We start from the raw sequence: 23,511 nt of genomic DNA on the forward strand, positions 1-23,511 counted from the left end.
CAATGCTTGGACAAGGTCTGTTTCTCAGAACCATTGCATGTACTGTAAAGACCTTGTAATAAAACACCCTGTTTTTAATGAGAAGTACTTCTGACAGGTGGGTTATTGGAGCAGTGAAGCAGTACGAGAAAAAGCCAGAGGAATTTGGACATCCAAGAATGAAGAAACTTGGTTGCTAAGAGGTTCATAGAATGATGAACAGGGTTGGAAGGGATTTTGAAGGTCTTCTCCTTCAATCTCTACTTAGGGCAGGAATCTTAATACCATTTTAGACAAATGGCTATCTAGCCTTTGCTTGAAAATTTACAGTGATGGAGCAGCCATGACTGAAGGAGGCAGGTTGTTCTACTCCTTGATAGTCTCAAGGTCAGGAAATGCTTCCTTATTTAAATTAGGATCTGGAAAGTTTCCACCCATTTGTTTTTGTCCTATCCTCTGGAACAATGAAGAATAAATCCACACTGTTTTCCTTCTAACAATCTTTCAAGTATATGAAGACTGCTGGGACTTCTTTTCTTCGCCTTCTTTTTCTTTCAGGCTCAACTTCCCCAGTTTGTTTAATCATGGATTTAGCTTTCAAGCCCCAACTTCACTAACTTGATTCTTAGCCTCCGTTACTTCCCCCCATTAAATTGGAACTCTCAAAGTTGGGAGACGTGGCAATCGTTTTTTTAAACTTACACAATACCGATTCCAAAAATGGTCAGTCTTTTATCGTCTTGCCCAAAGTCACGTATTTGCCATTGTCAAATATTTAATCAAATAATTAGATATTTAGGTTGTGGAGGACCCCATGTTTACTTACAGAACAAGATGCAAATACATTCTATCTATGGCAATGTGATCACCAATGTCTCAGCCGACATTTAAACTCAGCTAAATGAAGGATAGGCAAATTGATTAATTAAAGTTTGCTTGTTTTTCAGATAGCCTCATGTGGGTTTATTTAAAATAAAGTTTATTCAATTGAACTTACACTCAGAAATTGTGTAAAGAAGGCCATAAGTCAAGTATTGATCCCAGTTTTCTTGGCAACATTAAATATATGGCTTGCTTTAGTTTTCTCCCAATATGATTTTTCCATTTTCCAGGAGCGCTGAAATTTTTTTGGCTGTCCACCCAAGAATTTAAAAAAGCCAAACCCTGCTTAGTTTTTGAGAAAACCAAGTTAAGCCTAGATCAAGTGTATCGAACTCGCAGCCCATGGGACGGATGCATCACATGCTGGCCACGCCCACCCCCGGTTTAGTGAAGGAGGAAAAAGTCACACTACATCATGGGATGACAACGTGATGCCGTGAGTTTGACACTCCTGACCTAGCTGCTGCTGCTTGCTGTGAGATAGATATTATCAACTGTATAAGTAATCACCTACCTGATGAAATGAACAACCAGAGTTAAACTGGCAATTTTGATCTAGAGGTTTTGCAGACGTGATCTATGGCTCTTTTGGGTGCTGTGGTGTACAGCATTGCCAATCCTTGATTTATGACAATAGGTGAACTTATCATGTAAAATGCAATCCACCATATCTAGGAAATGGCAGATTAGGAGCAGACTGTCCAAAGGGAGTAAAACGTACACTCTAAATTCAAACAACCAGAACTGGAAGAGACTCATGCAGACAAGGTGATTCTTTTATTGCATTACTTTGTGGTAATAGAATAGAATAGAATACTTTATTGGCAAAGTGTGATCAGATACACAAGGAATTTGTCTCCGGTGCAAAGTATACAGATAAACAACAAAGTAATATAATCCTAAAATACCAATAAGAGAAGCTGGTAGAAAAGATGAGAAGGATAATAGTAATACAGCCATACTACATGGGTAAATATCCTTAGATATAAGCTTTTAAGACACAAAAAGTGAAAAGAAGATTAACAGTAGTCGACTTTGGTGTAAAGCAGCATAATCAGATTTTACATACAAACTGACTTCATTAACAATGCACTTAATTGGATAATTTCTCATAGGAATAAACTCATGGAACATCAAAAGAGTTGCTTAAGAGGCTTATCATCAATGACCACTTAAAATTGCCTTGCTGGGGCCTTAAGTTACAAGTTGTCCCTACAAATTCCACCCAAGGTACAGTATGTTATTATCTACAGCCAACTCAATTGAGACCTGAAGTAGAATATTCCACAAGCAACTTTTCTTCTGAAACAATGGGTTGGCTCCAGGTCAAAATAAATGATTTTGATGATAATTGTGAAAAAGTAAAGTCTTCCTTGCCTAGTTCGACTGCTAATAATTTCATGAGTCTGGCGATATAGTTTTCTTGGCCACAGTAGGTATCTGGTAGTATCATTTCAGACAAATGTTATTAAAAGACAAAAGCTTTTATGAGTTACAACTCAGTGGCTTTTCAGTAAATCCCGTTAGTCTGTCACTAGACTAGTCCTGATTTTTTTGCTTCTACAGGTAGTCCTCAGCTTACAACAGCTTGTTTAGTGACCATTTGAAGTTACAACAGCACTGAAAACAGTGACTTCTGACTATTTTTCACACTTACAACCGTTGCAGCATCCTTGTGGTCACAGGATCTAAATTCAGATGCTAGGCAACTGATTCATATTTATGATAATTGCAGTGTCCCGAGGTCACATGATCCCCTTTTGCAACCTCCTGACAAGCAAAGTCAATGAGGAAGCCAGGTTCACTTAACAACCTTATTACCAACTTAACAAATGCAGTGATTCACTTTACAACTGGGCAAGAAAGGTCGTAAAATGGGGCAAAATTCACTTAACAAATATCTCACATTAGCAATGACAATTTTGGGCTCAATTATGGTCATAAATCAAGGACTGCCTGCATAAACGTACATGGCTGCCCTCTTACAGTCTTGGTAACAGTACATAATTTACTTATTTTTGTCATATTCTGAGTTGTTCAGATAGCTTCTGATCCAAATAGTCACCATGGCCCTGTTTAGCTCTTTGAGAACAAAGTTGGCTAGGTTAATGCCACCTTGTAAGTTTCAAGAAAGTAAATTTCTATGATTTTAAAAATCTAGAGCAGATTTCTTAAAATTTGCTTAATCATACAGCACGGCTATGCCGAACTTGCCTATAAAAGAATTCATCTTGTGAGTCAATGTCCCAGTGTTGGATTTAACCCCTTACACTCTCTCTACCAAAACAATAGGCACAGAGCCATGCAAGCACAGTTAGGGTAGTCTTTAAGGGTGGGGTGTCTTTTTATTCCTCTTATATATCATCCTAGATGCCTCTGCTAGCAATTAGTAATCACGGCCAATTGATATTCTAGCAAGTTCAACCCACAATTTGTATGTAGTTAATGGAAATAGTCAGCCACAATTAGATATCACCTAACTCAGAATACTTTGGTTACCCTGACAGACCAATCAGATTAATATTTGCAACTGAAATTGCTGGTATCTAAGTAGCTGCATTGACTGTTGAGAGGAGGTTCAAAATCCACTTTGAGGCTGCATGCCCATTCAAAAGGGGCAGAGCTAGTATCACAGCATCTCATCCACCATTGTGCTTGTTTTGATCTCACCCACTTCAGACATAGCTGCAGCTGTGCTTCTATTCTCAGCAAAATCTGAAAGATGCCCTCTGGATATATAACTTGCTAACAGAAGTGCTGAAGCAAATCTCCTGACTCCTTTAACTCTTCCCCATGAAAAACAAGGTGGCTTCTATACATCGGGCCTCGACAGTGCTCAAAACGCTGGTAAGGATCAAGTTATTATGAAAGGCTAGGGTGAGAAGGTAAACATTCAACCTATGTTTTCGGAATCAAACCCTCACTTTGCACACATCAAAGCCTGTTGGGAATAAAAGACGACAAAGAGAACATTTTATTATCCTGATTTTTTCTCTCTCTTTCAAACTATCTATGGGATATCAAGTTTTAATTAAAACTAAAATTCAGAATGCTCCAGAAGCTGAAATATTTTTAAATTGTCCTGATTTTAATATGTAAATCATGCATTCTTATTATTAGTTGGGAACTAATTATCACTTGAACTAATTCATATTGAGCAATTGTCTGCTGTTTGTTGAAATAATTCTGTTTTTATTGGTGCTCAGTTATTCTCCCTTAGTGATGCTTATGTCAGGTTGGGACAAAAAAAGAATCGGTCCAGTGCTAAATCTCAGCCAAGACGTTGATGGGAAAAGAAAATCAGTGTAAGTAAACTTATAATGTTGGTGTGTAATTTGGTATGGTGGTATAAAGAGTATTGTGTTAGGAAGTGGGAGACTTGGACTTAAATTGCTTCTGGGCCATCTTACTCTCAATCAAAATCTTATGAGTGTGAGGATTAGTGCTTAATCACAATCCCATAGTTCAACAGATTTTACAGTGTTGTTTGTGACAAAAGTGGGGATTATGTACCTGATGTAATTAACTTTGAGGAAAGGCATGATGCAAATGAATATATTTGTATATTTGTATATGTTTATATGAACTTAATTGTTCATAGTTTTGAGTGGAAAATAACCCCTCTGAAAATTAACTGGGAAAAGAAATAGAAAGCATATGTTTGGCAACTTCTGGATTATGGCAGAAGTTTGAAAGTGCAGTTTTTTTCTTTTACTTTCCTGTAATGAAAGATGGAATTACTGAATTAAAAAAAGGAAAGAAAGGAGAAGATCTTTACTCGGCACTCTGAATATTGATGTCCAGCTCGCCATAGACATGTCGTAAGGCATCACAATTCAAGCTTGAAATCAACTTTCGGGAGCCATGTTGCTTTGGAACAAATTTATCTTCCCAGATCAAGGTTGAATTCTTTGGAATCTCTCTGCAGTGAAATACAATAATGCAAACATAGTTTGACATGGTTTATAAATCTAATATATAAACTAGCATTCTTGGTAGTAGACAGAGGTGGGTTGCTCCCGGTTTGGTCTGGTTCAACCGAACCAGTAGTGGAATTCAGACCTGGGTCACAGAACTGACAGTGACCCAGGCCTGCCACGCCCCAAACCGATTCCCTCGCCACCGCTGGGCCACCACCATTTTGTTTTTTAGTGACTGTGCGAAGAACAACTTACATTGAACAGCGCATGCACGCATTGCGAACTGGTAGTAAAACTGACAGCAATCCACCCTTGGTAGCAGAAAAAAGAACCTGTGATTTGAACAGATAACCTATCTCCAATTTTTGGAGTTATTTTAAAGCCTAATAAATGTACACATATCTAGACAACCTAAGCAAATGCACAATCACCACTTAGAGGCATGCTCTTTTTTGAGCCAACTTACGAATGAGATCTTTTTATTTAATTTACAGGGTAGTTGTAAGAAGAATGGATGGATTTACATCAGGACAGTAATATTAGATAGTTTCTTTTAAAAATTAAAATTTGCTCAATTTTTTTCCAGCTATAGATCTGACGTCACACTGTATATATTTGTCTTCACTTGTCTGGTTTTTTTCTCCTACCTTGGGCAAATTATAGTTGTAGAAAGGTGTTTAAATCAAGATAATAATGGTAATAATAATAATAATAATAATAATAATAATAATAATAATAATAATAGTAGTAGTAGTAGTAGTAGTAGTAGTAGTAGTAGTAGTAGTAGTAGTTGTTTTACTCCAGTGCTATGTCCCCATTTGAATCCAAGATTCTTAATGAAAAATATACAAATGGAAGGTGAGACTGGATTATCAATGGATCTGCTTAGCATGTGGTTTGGCTTTTAGATCTTTAAGTTTTAATTTAATAACAAGCAATTTCAGAACTGTTTCCACTTAAGCCTTGACTCTATAGTATCATGAACAAAATCTTGAATGCTCGTTGAAGCTGGTGACTGCAGTGTAGTAGAACATAGATTTTTGAATAAATCTTGATGGCTTAAAATAACCTCTTGCATATAGCTTTGTCAAGGAAGAAATAATCTAGAGGATTGGACGTGGCATTTCCAAAAGGACTTGTTCAGAAATAAGTAAAAACAAAACTGGAATGTATCCCAGAGGAAAAAAATATTAATTTTTTGCTAATGAAATAAAACCAAACTAATTCGATTGACTTGGAGTAATGTGGTGATGGATGATTCTTAGTAATGTGTTGAGCCATCAAGGTGGACTGGTGATTTATCATCTTCAATATAATGAGGAAAATGGGATGAATATTTAAACAATTTGTGATGGTTTATTTTCTATGACTTTAACTTACCACAATCATGCCAAATGAAAATGTAATTCAGTACTTGTATTAACATTTACAACACACCTTATATTGAAATAGTTCCATAATTTAACACAAGAACAGGAAACCTATAGCTCACAAGTGACTGCTAAATTACAACTTCCCACAGATCCAAACAACATTGACAATGATGTAAGATACTGGACATCACTGTTCAGCAATATCTAGATGATTGTAGATTCCTTGCTCTTGCTCTTATTTTTAAAACCACTCTTTCAATATCATTATAAAAAAATAAATATAACAATGGTAGCAGAAAACTAAAAAAAATCAGTAAAATATTTAAAACAATTTAAAAATAATAGAACCAGATTAAAATATTATGTTACAATTACCAATAAAAGAACGAAAAAGTTTACTTGATTATGTAGACTCCAGATCAGGGGTGAAATCCTCCCGGTTCGGCCCGGTCCGGATGAACCGGTAGGGATGATTGTCCTTGGTTCTGTGAACTGGCATTTTAAAAAAAGTTTCAGAGGATTACGCGACTCAGCTATGAGCCGCCCAATCATCGGAAGCTTTCCCCCCACTTTTAAAAGCATTTCCCCCCTGCTAGTTCGGGCGAACTGGCAGGGAAAATGCTTTAAAAAGCTAAAAAAAATCTGAAGTGAAAAAAAAGTTGGCCCACCCAGTCACATAACCCACTACCACCACCAAGCTATGCCCACAGAACCAGTGAGGGGGAAATTTAGATTTCACCACTGCTCCAGATAATTAATAAAGAAGAAATTTCCTTGCAATGAACTTTGAACCTTAGGTGAAATTCTCTCCCTACTCAGAACTCAGCAAATCTTCACTATTAACAAGCAGGTTCAATTTGTATGTGTTACGGTGAAAGACCGAAATCTGGTGAATGTCGACATTCACCGGTGAAAGACCGAATATTTCATTACATCGTTTTACATTCAGACCTTCACCGGTGAATGTCGACATTCACATAGTCGCTTGGTGTATGTCCGAAAATACCCTTATCCTCTCGACATCCTTACCCTAATACCTCGGCTCCTCGCTTCCTTTTAAGCGTCTTCTATTCGCGGAGTTTTTTTTTTTAAACCTGCGATCCTTAAGAAGACGCTTAAAAGGAAGCGAGGAGCCGAGGTATTAGAGTAAGAGGATTAGGGTAAGGGTGTCGAGAGGATTACCCTTATCCTCTCGACACCCTTACCCTAATACCTCGGCTCCTCGCTTCCTTTTAAGCGTCTTCTTAAGGATCGCAGGTTTTAAAAAAAAAAACTCCGCGAATAGAAGACGCTTAAAAGGAAGCGAGGAGCCGAGGTATTAGGGTAAGGGTGTCGAGAGGATAAGGGTATTTTCGGACATACACCAAGCGACTATGTGAATGTCGACATTCACCGGTGAAGGTCCGAATGTAAAACGATGTAATGAAATATTCGGTCTTTCACCGGTGAATGTCGACATTCACCAGATTTCGGTCTTTCACCGTAACATATATTAATATAAGCTCAAGAATCTCCCTTTTTAAAAATTATTACTTTAAAAAACCAATTCTTATGGTTTCTGAAAGAAAGAAAGACTAACTGGCTTTTCAATGGTCATCCCTCCTTTTCCCCCCATCTTGCCTTTTGAAGGAGAGCTTCATAATTTTAGTTACATCATAGCTGAACCTGAATTAAATTAGTTAGATCCCAAACACATTTTGATGGTTTTCAGACTGACTCATTTGGAAGTGTCATGAAAATTTACTGTATATAGGAATTTTTCAATGTTTAAGGAATTTGAGTTAGATTTATAAGAATGCCACAGTTTTGTCATCAATATCAGATACACCAGTAAGGATAATGAGGATGAGGCAGAGAAATGCTATCTTATTCACATTTTCTTAAAATAAGTGACATTTAAAATGAGTTTTGCTGGATTACATTTTCATAATTTAGCTGCTAAACTATTCCAATAACACATTACTGTAATATGAAGTTATCTTGTTCATTATTTGGATACAGTATCTTGTGGTCACTGATGCCCAGGGAAGGAACATAGTTTTATAATTATTTAGATCAATTCCTCTAATTCACTTATTTGGAGCAGGGGTGGTATTCAGCAGATTCTGACCAGTTCGGGAGAACTGGTAGTGAAAATTTTGAGTAGTTCGGAGAACTGGTAAATACCACCTCTGACCAGCCAAGCCCCCATCTATTCTCTGCCTCCTGAGTCCCAGCTGATCGGAAGGAAATGGAGATTTTGCAGTAACCTTCCCCTGGAGTCGGGAGGGAATGGAGATTTTATAGTATCCTTCCCCTGCAATGCCCACCAAGCTATGCCCACCAAGCAATGCCCACCAAGCCACACCACACATACAGAACCGGTAGAAAAATATTTTGAATTCCACCACTGTTTTGGAGGTAATCACTCCCTAAATTCCCAGTTATCAGAACCATGCTAGTTGCAGTTCCCGGGAGCTTTAATCCTGCTACACCTGGAGAACAAATTGTTGGAGAAGATTAATTTAATGCCCTCAAGAGAGAAGTCGATATTGTTCAAATATGATGGCACATTTAGTGTTCATTTTGCAATGAATACCCAGAAAACTATGCCATACTAGGCCTTTCCTTACCTGAATAATTTTGAGACTGGTTTTAGCACACCAGGGCCATCAAGTCGGACCCAGACATTGGTGAGATTTTGCTTCAGAGGGTTGGGGAATTCCACTATTACTGTCATCTCCTTACCAACAACTTTCTCTCCAGGCACCTGCAGGGAAAAAGAAGAAAACTAAAATCAAATAACAATACATTGAATTATTGCAACATTTTCTAATCTTGTCCCTTTCAGTTTCGTGGATGACACCTTCCTTCTTCCCTAGCTAATTCATATCTTAATGTTATGCCATCAGATCAATCTTGTCTCCTGGTGATTGCCTGAACAAGTCACTGTAGCTTTCTTGCCTATATTTTTTGAAGTGGCTTACCATTTCTTTCTTTTGTGTTCCTGAGAGACACCTACCCAAAGTTACCCAATTGGCCATATGACTAAGGCAGGTGTAGAATGCCAAGGTCCCCCCAGTTTCTAGCCTGGTGCCTTTATCTGCTATATTAAACTAGCTTTGCACTCTTCTCTTGCTAACATGGCTTTACATGACTGCCCCATATAAACTCTAGTTATACTAAGGCTATAATGTGTTCTGTGGCAGTCTGTCCTTCAAAGAGAATGCAACTCATAATTATGGGATGAGCTACAACATAAGATTTTCAAAGATTTAGGATTAAATAATTTTGTGGTGATGCTATGACTGGCTTTAAGGCTTTGCTTGTAGGGTGTTAGACAAGATGGGCAATTAGAAATGTGCTTTTCTAAGCTTATGAAATACCCTTCTACACCGAGGTGGGATCCTACCAGGGACGTGCGGTCAGGGGAGGCAGGGGAGGCAGAGCCTCACCGCTCTCATCATGAAAATAAAAAAAAAAGGGAAAAGGGAAAAGGCGCTGAGGAGCTTTCTGCACACGTGGTCCGGGAATGTGTGCAGGAGGCTCCTCTAGCCTCAGCCTCCCTCCTGCACATGTGGTCCCATTCCCCACCTTCCTGAGTCAACATGAAGGGGACCGCGGAGCATGAGCCGTGGTCCCGTGGAGCGCGCTCCGTGGTCCCCTTCATGTTGACTCAGGAGTCAGGAAGGAGAGAAATGGGGCCACGTGTGCAGGAGGCTGAGGCAGCTTAAGCCTCCTGCACACGTGGTCCCATTCCCTGCCTTCCTGAGTCAACATGAAGGGGACTGCGGCTCACGCTGATGACGTCACCAGCCTCACCAGCCATAAACCTCACTGCACGTTACTGGATCCTACCAGTTTAACAACCAGTTCGCTGAGCGTGCGCTTCGCACAATTTAGAGAAGACTTACCTTCCGGATTACAGTTTGGGAATGAAAACAGCTGAGGCACAGCAATCCATTTTGCCGCACAACCCAGTTGAGAAGATAAAGGTCGGTAAAGCACGGGGACAAGTGGGCCCACTTGCTAATGGGGGTGAACTGGTTCGCTCCCAGCTGATCTTTGGAACTACCGGTCCACCTGAACTGAACCAGTTTGAACTGGTAGAATCCCAACTCTGCTTCAACAGTAGAAATATATTTCTAGGTCCCTGAAGGCTCTTTGTTCCAACTCTCTTTTAATTGGCATTTAAGTTGTTCTGAACGTAACTGCTCTGTTTGAAATTTTTATGCTTTACTGCTTGTACTCTTTTATATTGCTTAATGGCTGCTTTTAAACATTTTTGTTTTGTTTTTATGCTTTATAAATTATGGTTTTACACTTCGCAATATGTTATAATGACTGCTTATGTTTTTCAAATATTGCGAATCATCTCGGGAGGGCTGGTTCCTGAAAAGCAGTGTATAAGAATAGAAATAAATGAATATCATCTCTATAATTACATATGGACTAAATACAGTTTGAGGAAGCTTTCTGCCACAAAGACAATCAGTGTGGAATTACTATGCAAAATGCTGAGAATTTTAACTACACGAAAACAGGTTTGGGGACTTGGGGAAAGGAGTCTATAAACATCGCTTGCCAAAAATTAGACACAGGAGATCTGTTTTCCTATAGTATTCTCTGCTTGTGTATTTTAAACAAATGGACATTACAAAACTATACTATTTCAAAGAAACAGAAGTCACAACAACTCTATCACTTGGAGAAATGGTTGAGTACCACTTTAAGATGCCTATGACTATAAATGGTCTGTACTTTCAGCTGCTGCTTTTAAAACATTTCTGCAGTCAGGAGGATGTCTTGCCCACGATCCAATTCATGGATTAGTCTCACCCAGGTCTGTGACTCTCGACAGGAATACAGGTCTGCAAAGATGCATGTAGATAGTTCATTAAGATTCAAATCAGGGTTTTGATTCGGGTATGACAAACACTTATTGATGAACATCAGCATATGAATGAATTTACTGCATAAATGGATGGGAAACAGCAATGCTTCATATGTTTCTGTTACTGAAGATCCAGTTAGTGTGGGCAGTGGTGTGGGATGCTGGGAATTGTAGCTCTTTAGTCTTTCCAACTGGGCCATAAATTATGCACATATGGATTTCTTTGATCAGAAAGAATGCTGATAATATTTTGCCACTCTTAACCACAGAATCAGTTTAGATTAAAAGTAACTTTCTGTCCTAGCAGCCCCATTAAATTAGAGGTATAGGAAATCCTTATGGTCTTGGTAAAAATGTTCACTGTAGAAGGAGAAGGCTGCTTTTGGACTTCAATATTAACTGGTTGTTAGTCTTCTAAAAAAAAATGAAGCCATTTATCTTGTAGAATAACCTTGCAAAGCTACTAGTTGTAGCTTCTGACCAGCTCAGAGCACAGCCAGGTGGTTGAAATCATATACAAAATGATGCACAATTTAAACCCTGAATAAGCAATAAAGAAATGATGGGATAGTTTGATGGTGACATAATGATAATAGGACTCATAGATTCATAGCGAAAGTGACCCATATGTGCAGGAGTCAACACAGTCCTGGAATAGCAACCCTGTTTAGGACAGAATCGAGGATGCCTTCTGATCCCTAGGAGGGAATGGTGACAAAATGATATGGATTGAATCACTGATGGAAACAACCATCTGACAGGATACCTTGGCTATCATACATAGGTAGAAATTGATGGTGCCCCAGCTGTCAGTTCCATCTGTAGAACTGGTTGGGTTGCCACTGTTGCAGACTGAGCCCCATCAATTATAGCAAGCATGTATTTAAGAAAAAAACACTGCAGTGGAACTAAACGTTCAACAACGCCTGCATCAGAAGGCCATGTTCTCTAAAAAGCAGATAATGGAGAGCTTTTGTGGAATGCTAGCAGGACATGAAGACATGCATAGAATGATAGAAGATTTGGGATGAGACAGAAGTTACCTCTGGAAGATATGTCCCTTAAATGGGATGATTATTATTATCTTTGGCGGTGGATATGACTAAAGTCAGGTAATGATGCTGAAGCCACCAAATGTTACAGGCACTTTATAGTGATAGTGGGAACTGTGTTTAGCTGACACATTTGATGGTAGCCTGATTGGAAATCATTCACACCTTTGGAGAGGTCTTTACTGGCTAACATTTGAAGGCATGGCAATCTGTTGAGAGGAATTGTTTAAGAAGGCCTGACAATATGGGTAAGTCCGGTGCCCATCACAAACATAACCCATCATGCGAGGGGCGACTGCACTACAGAAACTTTTGGAAAGGAGCCATTACAACCGTAGCAATTGAAAACAGATAAGGAAAATGCTTACTGAGAATTTGTTTTAAAAAAAACATGCAGTGAGTGTTGTGCAGTTAGAGAAGCACCCCATCACCTTGTAGATCAGTGTTTTTCAAACTTTGTAGCTTTAAGATGTGTGGATTTCAACTCCAATAATTCCCCAGGCAGCATGCAGCTATCTTAAAGTTGCTAAGTTTGAAAAACATTGTTATAGGAACGCTGCGGAAAAGGCGTATAAACAGTAAACCTTTGCACCCTCCAAATGGATTTTGTAGCGTTACATAGCCCTTAGATGCCAATCACAGAGATCATGATAATTAATGGAGACTTTAAGGATAGGCTGCATTTCAGTTACAAGAATGAACTAGATCAGTCTTATTTATTAGGGTTTAATGAATTACATTAAATCTCTGTTTCTCTCCTGCAGGTTTCATTTTAAAAAGGAATTCAAGGAGTGGTGGGCAAAACTTTTCAAATTGCAGCTGTTTCCTTATTGCCTGCTTTCCCACAATTTAGAAAAGGCTGTCATATCAATTAGAAATTTTGAATTCAAGAAGCATGATAAAACAGCTGATTACATTATGAAGTAGTTCTTTTATTTATTCATTATTAACGTTTGTTATCTCACATTTCATTTTGATCAGCTCAGGGCTGCATAAAAGTGCTAATTTTCCTGCCTCCTATTTTCCTCACCCCACAGGAAAGGTGTAGGCCTGGGAGAAAATTGCTTAGAGTCACCCAATTAATATTCACACCAAAGGGAGGACTAGAATTCATAGGCTCCTAGTTTCTAGATTAGCATCAAAGCCACTAGACCGAACTGATTCTCAAAGCTACTGTTTTCAATTCAAAATGAGGCACTTTAGCTTAGACCTTGAATTTGAAATATCTTGCTAAATGCTTAATCATTGACTTCTCTCAATTGAATCAGAAGGCAAACTGTGCCAGATAAATTTACACCCAAGTTCCTGACAAATGGATTTGGTTATGAAACCTATAGAGACTGAGGATCAAATTCTATTGAAAGCAAAAGTTCAATTCAGAAGTGATTCAGTATTGCAACAATGAACCTAACCTCTCTCTAACTTATGTATCTCACTTATCACTCCTCTGGTGTGTCCACAAAAGTACAGAAATTTTAATGTCTATTTTAAACTGGCTGATTTGGTCAATTGTGAAGAAATAAACTAACTTCAAGTTATGTTTTGAATGACTACCATTAACATTTGCAGGATTTAGAGATCAGATGATTTTGCTACAGATTGATTTTCTTTCTCCTCCACACCATAATATGATGATGATCGGGCTAATAAAATTAAACCAAGATTGGCTTAAGAAGTTATTGGATGATAATGCCCAAAACATTCACCTTTCACAATATTGGCTAAGGCAACTGGTATCTGCAGCTCAGCAGAATTTGAAAGCCACCGGTTCCTCACTTTGATATTGTTGCTTAGATTTTTGTTAAATTTATTATATGCTCAAAAACATATTTGAGAAAGTAACTTTTTTATTCCACCAGTACCATCAATTAATTACTAATTTTCCAATCTTTTTTGCTTATTTAAAGGATAAAAAAATGGTCAGATTGGCTTCATGGCCGTGAAGAACTAAAGGTAGTACATTATGATTATCACAGAGATTAAAATGGGATCTCTGCCCCAATTAAATTTGAGCAGAAGCATCAAGAGGGGCAGAAAAAGTAACACAATCAAGAATTTGGTACTCTGGGTAATTAACATGCAGGGCTGGTTAATAAACCTTTACTGTTAAACTGGAAAAAGCCATGGAAAATACTGCAACAGACATAGACAATCTTCAGACTCATCAGCCTTCTAACAAAGTAACTGATGTGAGTATCATAAAATACAGGAGCCTATTGTAATGCCATCCATCTAATCATCCCTCCATGAATGTATTTCTGGATGAAATTAAAAGCCACAGAATGACAGTTTCCCTTTTCTGAAAACTGGAGAGAGTGAGTAGAAATAAACAATCAATGCCGTGTCTATGTATTCAAGCACATTCTGCTCTAGACAGCAATGACATGTTTGTCCAAAACACAGAGGAGCCATCTCCAACTGCTAGACATATGCAGGCAAGATATGCTGCGCTGACCACCAACTGCTTCCTTCTGAAATAGGAAGCAGAATTCTGATAAAACAGAATTGCCCAACCATTCCACAACACAGTTGTGTTTTTGTGTTTTAATGAACTGTCTAAACTTGCCAGAAGTTTAGAAGAAAAATCCAGCAGAGATATTGCCAGAGACCAGTTATTCAAGTCTTCTAACAATGCATGAAATAACACTGGATTATTTTTAAATACATTGTGTTATTCTAACAGCCATAATGCTACCTTCCATCTGAATCATGGTTACAAAACATTAGAATGTTTCCTGACAAACATGGCCAGCTACTAATTGTTTTTGCTCTTCTCCAAGTTGATCAAATAATAATTGTCCCTCCAGTTCTTCTACGGGTTTTTCTCCTACTGCATCTGAATATGGAAAAAATCCTTTCCCTTCAGAAGTAAAATAGTTGCTAATAATTTTCTTTCTCTTTACCTCATGAAACATCTATTTGTCTCCTGAAAATGCAGCATAAGATTTTTTTTTTAGAAGCTAATTGGACATTCAGATTTGTTCTGAAGGGGCCTGGGAGACGAATGATTTAATGACAGACACAGGAAAGGAACTCCATGGATATGTTATCACAGTATAATTGCCTTCCATTTTGAATTGTGTTGATAATGTGGTAAGTTCCTGAGTGGAGAAGCAGATTCATCTGCATGATAAGGAAAAGACAGGAGGGGACCCATGAATATCAGTGGGACAATGTTGGCATTATGAAGGCAGCCAATAAATTTTTGCCACTATGGATAATTCTGGTGACACGGCAAAAGAATCACGGGCAATTATGGGGAGTAATAGGTACTCCCATATAACACCGCTCCTGCGCGAGCTGCACTGGCTACCTGTGGCTTTTCGGGTGCGTTTCAAGGTGTTGATTATCACCTTTAAAGTGCTCCATGGCTCAGGACCTAGTTATCTGCGGGATCGAATCCTACCCCACACATCCCTGCGACCAATTCGCTCTCACAGAGAGGGACTCCTCCGGGTACCATCCGCTAAGCAATGCCGGTGGGCGGTGCCCAGGCGTAGGGCCTTCTCTGTGATGGGCCCAACCCTCTGGAACGACCTCCCCCCCGATATTAGAATCATTGCTGATCTCCGCTCCTTCCGTAAGAAACTCAAGACCCACCTGTTCCAATTAGCTGGCCTGGCCCAATCATAATCATAATCGTAATCTAATCCCCGACCTTACTGGCCGGTATTTTATATTTTAAATTTTGGGGTATTTTAATTGGTTTTAATTATTAGCTAATTTTATATTCATTGTACAGACTCTTTGTTTAATTTGTTTCTCTGGGGTTTTGTATTTCTGTTGTTTATAGTGCATTTTATTTCTGTCTGTACACCGCCCCGAGTCCCCTTGGGGAGAGGGGGCGGTTTATAAATCGAATAAATGAATGAAATGAAATGACAAAATGTCAATCCTAACACTTTTGTCCTTTTAAGAACATGACAAAGAAGCATCAAGTCTTGAATATTCTTGCTTCAAAGCAGGAAGATAGGCCTAAGCAATTTAGGCAATTTAACCCAGGCAAGTTGGAATATGCTGTTCAGTTTTGGCAAAGAATTGAAAGAATTATGCATTTTTAAAATGTGGTTATTGAAGACAAGAGCTCACAGCAATATTATATGATTTATTGGCTTCCTCTGAGGAATGCTCGGAAAAGATGTAGTATTATTTGAGGATACTGCTGATAAACATTTGTCCAGGCTAATTAGATACAGAAATGCTGGGGCTGGGGGAGGGAGGGGGACCCTGCAGAACAAACTTTGCACTTTATTTGATTAGAGGACTTTTCAAATTGACATTTCTGCGTCAATGTTTGGCAAGTTTCTGCTTTTGCCATGCCTTTGCTATTCACAGTTACACTGCTGTAGGATTTTGGTAAATCTAGATAAATATTTCAATTCATTTAATTCTGTAATTTGCCATCTGTGATGGATTATCCACTATGCCCATTATAGCCTTACAGATGCACTTGAAATGCAGGTAGTCCTCAACGTACGACCAGAATTGAGCCCAAAATTTTTGTTGCTAAATGAAACATTTGTTAAGTGAATTTTGCCCCATTTTACAACTTTTCTTGCCACGGTTGTTAAGTGAATCACTGCAGTCATTAAGTTAGTAACACAGTTCTTACGTGAATCTGACAAAGTTCCCAGTAATTTTGCTTCTAAGGAGGTCCCAAAAGATGATCCCATGATCCTGGGACCCTACAACGGTCATAAATATGACTCAGTTGCAAAGGTTCTGAATTTTGATCATGTGGCCATGGGGATGCTGCAACAGTCATAAGTGTGAAAAACATTCATGTCAGTTTTTTCAGTGCCGTTGTAACTTTGAAGGTCACTAAATGAACAGTTGTAAGTTGAGGACTACTTGTATACAGGATCTATTATGAATGGATGTATACTTGGTCCTATCCTGGGGGGCATTATTTATAAATATATTGTTATATGTTGGTTGCTTTAGTGTTACTAGTATTTGCTTACTAGGCTGCTGTTAAATTCTGAACTAATTTTATTTATTTGTAATTATTGTGAAGATTTTTGTCCTATGTTGCATCTTAATAAAGTCACATTTATTATTACTGTCACGGATGTTCACACCGAATGCATGGAATGTTGCAGATAGTTGAAGAAGGAAAAGGGGCAGAGGTGGGTTCCTACTGGTTCACACCAGTTTGGTGTAAATGGTATTGGAAATGGCAACTGGGTCTCTGAACTGGTAGGGACGGCATGCCCGCTGTGCCCCTAAACCGCTACCCCAGTCACTGTGACATCTTTTTTTGACCTTTTTAAATGTTCTGTACATGCGCAGACCTATTTCTAGGCAAAGCAAAGCACGTGCACGCAAAATCACGCACCCACTGAACTGGCAGTAATGCTGGCGGAAACCCACCCCTGAATTGGAAGGGGAATTGGAAGAATGTCTAAAGGACAACGAAGAAGGTGCAAGGAAGCTAGCATATCATGAAGGCTTGCACCTTGGTAAATAGAATCTTTCAGCATTGCTTTGGTGGCATGATTCATTGCCATTATTTTTCTGGTCTTCCTATCCAGGATTTCTACTTCAGCTTGAGTCCAATCCACTAATGCAGATCAGAGGTAGTATTCAGCCAGTTCTGACAGGTTCTGGAGAACCAGTAGTGGAAATTTTGAGAGTGGGGAGGGAATGGGGATTTTGCAGTATCCTTCCCCTTCCATGCCCCCAAAAAACCACGCCCACAGAACCGGTAGTAAAAAAAAATTGAATCCCACCATTGTTTCAGATGTATATCTAATGATTGGAATTGGTCAGGTCTTAATCGCCTTGATGGTAATTCTGCCATTGAGTTTGGACTTTAAGATTTTCTTCACTCTTCTGATGTATTGACTACTAACTTTCTTCTTGACTTCAGGGTGCATGTTAGCATGAAGGATGCCCAGGTGTTTGTACTGATCGTGTTCATACAGATTCTTGATATTATTTCCATAGGGCATATCGAATAGAATGGAATGGGAATAGGAATAGGACCTTGGGGATCTTCTAGTCCAACTCAGGCAGGAAACTCCATACCATTTCAGACAAATGGTCTCTTCTTAAAAACTTCCAGTGTTGGAGAATTCACAACTTCTGAAGGCAAGTTGTTCCACTGATTAATTGTTCTAACTGTCAGGAAATTTCTCCTTAGTTCTAAGTTGCTTCTCTCCTTGATTAGTTTCCACCCATTGCTTCTTATCCTGCCCTCAGGTCCTTTGGAGCTTGACTCCCTCTTCTTTGTGGCAGCCCCTGAGATATTGGAACACGGCTATCATGTCACCCCTAGTTCTTCTTTTCATTAAATTGGACATACCCAATTCCAGCAACTGTTGTTTATATGTTTGAGCCTCCAGTCCCCTAATCATCTTTGTTGCTCTTCTCTGCATTCTTTCTAGAGTCTCAACATCTTTTTTACTGATTCTTTCAGTTTTCACTACTTTTCCCTTGTTGATGGTGAGGGTGGCATATTTGTCCAGTCTGAACTCCATTGCAATATCTTGGCTGCACATGTGGCTGATGTTGAGCAGCAATTCTATTTCAGATGGTATTTTCCATACACCTTCAGATCGTTCATGTAAAAAGGGTGGGATAAATGTTTTTGATGTCTGATAGCCATGGCCTATCTTGTTTAGTATTGTTGGCAAAGAAATCAATGCAATGACAAACAGTAGTGTGATAGTGAATTTCCATGAAAGATTCCTTTCTTGATGTTAACCTCTCCCAGTCTATCACTATTGACTAACAACTTCCATGGTGCCATTGATCTTTGCACAAAGCATCTGATGTTTCTACTGACTTCTGTTATTTCTAGGCACTTGATAATCCAGTCATATGGCAGGAAGTCAAATGCCTTCTTGTAATTAATCCACACTACATTCAAGCTGGTCTTTCTTTTCTGAAAGTTTTCCAGAATTGTCTTGTCAGTTAGGATTTGATCTTTGGTTCCTCTGCACTTTGAGAGGTTTCTTTTCTGCTCAGATGCAAAGAGCTTGTTTTCAACTAGATGCTTTCAACTACCGCACCAGTTATCAATCTGAAAGTTGTTGGTAAGTAAGTAATTGACCTGTAGTTGCCTGGTGCTAGCCCTTTTGCTAGATCTTTCACTATCAGGTAGATTTTGCCAGATGTTAACCAGCCTTCAATTTCACTTCCTTACAGTACATTGTTAAACTGCTTGGCAACAAGTGGGTGTGGACCAGTCAGATGTTTCAACAAAAAAAAAAAAAAAACCCATGGAGTTCATCTTCATCTGCTGTTAAGCAATCTTGAATTTTCTTGCTTCTTTCTCCATCATTTCTTTCATTCCAAGTTTTTCCATTTCAGCTTCTTATCCATCCTTTATCCATTCTTACTGTATTTCTTTGGGTTGTCCTATAGATGCGCCCAGAACGGCACAGTTTCTTCTTTGTCATGTGTAGACTGGTTCCAGTCTCTATTGATGGAATGGTAGAAACTTTTCTGATTTGATTGAAATTGGAGATTCTGTCTATAGTGTGCATTTTGAAGTTTGTACTGATGATCTCCTTGGCTGTAGCTGTTATTTGCTATTTTATTATTTCCAGTGCTTCCTTGATTTTCCTTTTTTTTCTCATATGTGATATTTCTTGATCAGATATTCTTTTGTCTTCTTGTCTTCAGCCTCTTTTGTTTCATCTTGTTTGCATCTGATCTTAACATGCTGATCTTATTTCCAACCTGATCTTCCATTTTGGTGGTGTGCTGTTTTGTGGTTTGTTTCTATCCATAGAGTAGGCCTTATTAAGCTAGGTGATAACTGATCCAGGTTGGATTTCTGTAAATTACATTTCTTGATATTGTTTATGGGAGAGACATTCTTTGTCTCACTCTTCTGATGAGACCTGAAATAGCTCTCATCCTACTCAAGAGCATGCAAGCCTCACAACCACATCAAGACAGCGATTCTAAGTATCAGAATCACACGTATTCGTGAAATTTAAGAAATCTGAGAGTTGAATTCCACATTTGACAAATGGTCAGTTTAAGGGAGACCTGCTCTAATTCAAGTTATTTACTGTGTGAGAATTTCAATCTCTGGTTCTGATAATAGAAGATATTAAAAATATTTGTAGCAATTGAGATGACCACTTGGATTAAAATCTGAGCCATTTGAGAAATGAAATTCAATTGATGAGTTTTTAGGCCAATCCCTCTCCCATAGCTTAACAATGATAAATGAAGGTATTAGAGGAAAATGCACTTTTCCCTAATATACCGTGTTATAGACAGGGTCTTATTTTCTTTTGACCTCCAAAATAAGCGCTTAGCCTTATTTTCAGGGTGGTCTTATTATTTTTGAGGTGCAGGGGGCAGTGAGCGTTGTCAACTCATGGCTGCGGCTGTGTTGCAATATTTTTGGAGAGGGCTTATTTTCAGGGGCAGGCTTATTTTAGAGCATGCACTCAAAAGCCCGATTGGGCCTATTATCCGGGGAGGTCTTATTTTCGGGGAAACAGAGTATATAAAGAGAGATGTGTTATCTAGCTGAAGACTTTTGATATACGTTATAATGATTAGATGCAGATTAATGCCTTCCCAACCCTGTGCATTTATTACAACCAATATCTGAAGAGGGTTTTCCACAATAGCCAAACATGTTCAGTCAAACAACAAAGCAGGACGAAGCCTGGCAGCCTCTTGGCTGTTAGCTGGTGGTTTTCCAAAAGTCTGCTATCAGCCCTTGCTTGCCAGCAGTTCTGCAGAACAAATGAGGGGACTCTTGGCTTAGAGAACAGCTATATAAGAGGAAAAGGGTATGAAGAAATTGAAATGTTCGTGTATTGTCATAGGAAAGGAAACCAGCTTTATTGACAGAGCCATAGGGAGATTTGGTGCGTATTTGTGCATAGCGCCAGCCAATGAGGTTTTGGTGCCTAAGGCAGAGTAGTAAACGAAGCCTGCCAGCCTTCCCATCCACCTCCTCCCAAGATCCTTTGCTGTGTGGCAGAAGGACAAACAAGTTATTTTGGCAGTGGAAGGAAATATGCTGCTTTCTCTCCTTGGCTGTAAAAATAAAATACTACATTAATAAACAATTTACTACCTTTTTGTAATGCCAAAATCCTGCTGCCTTAGGTGGCCATTTAATTTTGCCTAATGGTAGAATTCGCCGTGTTGTGTACGCTGCAAGACATGTTTGTGTCTATTATTACTATTTCTGTGTAATGCTGTCAAATGTGTATCTGGAATCAATCGGATTTCTCCTGATATGAGAAGCCTGTGACTTCTCTCTCTTTTATAACTAATTAGCAGTCACTTTGCATTTTGGGGGAAACGATGCTGCGAAAAGATTTTTTTTAACACTTGCTCTTGACACCATTTCTGTATTAGTACCAATTTTTATTTTGGCAGAGAGAAAAATACTGAGATATTAAGCGTGCTGCAGGTAGTCCTTGATTTAGAAGAGTTTGTTTAGTGACTGTTCGAAGTTACAATAGCACTGAAAAAAGGGACTTATGACCCGTTTTTCATACTTATGACCATTGCAGCATCCCCATGGTCACGGGATCAAAAGTCAGACCCTTGGCAACTGAGTCATATTTATAACGGTTGCAGTGTCCTTGGGGTCAGGTGATCAGCTTTTGCAACCTTCTGATGAGCAAAGACAATAGGGAAGCGAGATTCACATAACTGATGTGTTACTAAATCTACAACTGTAGTGATTCACTTATCAAATGTGGTGAGAGAGATCGTAAAATGGAGCAAAACTCATTTAAGAAATGTTGCACTTAGCAATAGAAATTTTGGGCTTAATTGTGATCATAAGTTCGAGGAGTACCTGTATAGATTACATTTCCAATTCATATGCATATTTCTCTTTTGGCAAATAAGACAGCTTTGAGGAAAACAATTAAAGTGGATGGGCTCCTTCATGCTTGTCAATGCATGGGGACAGAGGGGGGAATCTTAAAGACTAGAGCTGAAGAAATACTATGGTGAGGGCAGAAGGAAAGAGATGGGAGACCCAGGATTTCCCCTACAGTGCTTGGGATTTGGATCTGAGATCTACAAGAAGAAATCTGGAAGCTGGAGGATTCACCTGCCATTTTCAGCCATCTCTAAGTCTGTTCCTTAAACCAAGCTCTGACAAATTTCTGCAATATCCTGTTGTGGCCTGCCAGCAACCAGCAAAGCTGGCAGCAGATTCGGATTGTGAGGAGGTTGGGGAGGAACATGGGCCGGTCCTGGAGTCTGGGGAAGGCTCTGACAAGTGCTCTGCATAGGAGACAGAGATAGGGCCAGGGCCATCTGCCAGTTATCAGCTGCCTTCGGAGTCAGACATCAGTGCGGCAGACAAACAGCTGGAGCCTGTTCACAGTTTGCAGTGAGCACATGCACAGAGTTGCCAGACAAAGGGAACAGCTAAGGAACAAGGGTCGGCTTGGGAGTACAGGTGGACAGTGAATGGCCCCTCCCATAGGAAATAAAAGAGGAGCGAAAGGGGAAGAGTGTTTGCAGGAGACAATTTGTTCATTCCTGCATTCTTGCCAAATATTGCAGTGTCTGAAAGATATCGGCCTGACCACTGTCCAAACCTGATAAAGGTCAGTAATTGTGAACTATCTTGAAAGACTGTGGGGCAGGACTTTCCTGGAGAGGAATTCACTGTAAATTAAATAAAAGGCGTTTATCAGGACAAGGATTCGGCTTTGTGCTGCTGGGGAAGCCTAGGTCAGAACATATCCCTAACTTGGGCTTGTATCTCTCTTCTCAGTCCCCCCACTTCCACACGGACAAGACACAAAACAACATAGCTTAAATTGGGCTAAGATTACTAGACCAAGATGCAGGATATTGCCAGCCTACATCTTCTTATCTCTTCGCTCATGGCTGCTTCCAAACTGACCTTGAGGTGCAACTGAGGGATTTTCAGCGAAACCGTCTTCTGCCGGGCCAGGATCTTTTGTAGTTCATTGACACGGGCTGTGACAAAGAAATGTAGGGAAGCTTGTTCCAGCAACTGGCTCATGTAGTCGCTTGACTCGATGAGCACCTCGAGAGTTTCGTCTGACAGGAGGAACAAACAGAGAAACACCACTGAAGCCTGTGCAATACACGGTAGCTGCCAGTTATTATTCCCAGCGCTAATTTATGCCATGCTGCTCCAGATTACATCAGATAGAATAAAGATGTTGCTTGCAGAAACGTCCATTGCTTTTCAATATACAAAGAAACATCTAAAAGTTGGAGTTCATTTTCCCTGTTATGATTGAACAGAATAGCCAGACCTATATTTGATTCCCTTCCACCCACACAATGAACAGTATTTACCTTAAACTGCTGCTGCTAGTGGAAATATAATACCCCAAATAGGAAATATTGCATTAAATAACTACTTTGGATCTTTTCCCTTTACTGAGTTACGGTATTTTCCACATATCCTTCGCTTGGCGGAAAAATCCCTTCAGCATGCCAATCCA

General features: G+C 39.3%; 1 protein-coding gene and 1 long non-coding RNA gene across 3 annotated transcripts in view; both read right to left on the reverse strand.

Moving 5' to 3' along the window:
* LOC309391197 overlaps positions 1 to 23,511 on the reverse strand; it is a 330,437-nt gene that overhangs the window by 189,472 nt on the left and 117,454 nt on the right. The gene's annotated exons all lie outside the window — the stretch shown is intronic.
* Positions 1,620 to 23,511, reverse strand: part of F13A1 (coagulation factor XIII A chain) — a 129,232-nt gene continuing 107,340 nt past the window's right edge. Inside the window, exons 13-17 of one of the 2 annotated variants that reach the window (XR_014175241.1) lie at positions 22,938 to 23,098; positions 8,767 to 8,903; positions 4,640 to 4,783; positions 3,072 to 3,802; positions 1,620 to 2,549 (exon numbers count right to left, since the gene is read on the reverse strand). Coding sequence is in view for 1 of the 2 variants with exons in the window: in XM_081951380.1 (XP_081807506.1) it covers positions 3,796 to 3,802; positions 4,640 to 4,783; positions 8,767 to 8,903; positions 22,938 to 23,098 (449 nt within the window). In the remaining variant the exon portion in view is untranslated. Of the gene's footprint in view, positions 3,803 to 4,639; positions 4,784 to 8,766; positions 8,904 to 22,937; positions 23,099 to 23,511 lie in introns of both variants that reach the window. The other variant, XM_081951380.1, reaches the window with a different exon arrangement.

This window comes from Natrix helvetica (genome assembly GCF_964273705.1).
Source record: "Natrix helvetica genome assembly, chromosome: 4".
NCBI lineage: Eukaryota > Metazoa > Chordata > Lepidosauria > Squamata > Natricidae > Natrix > Natrix helvetica.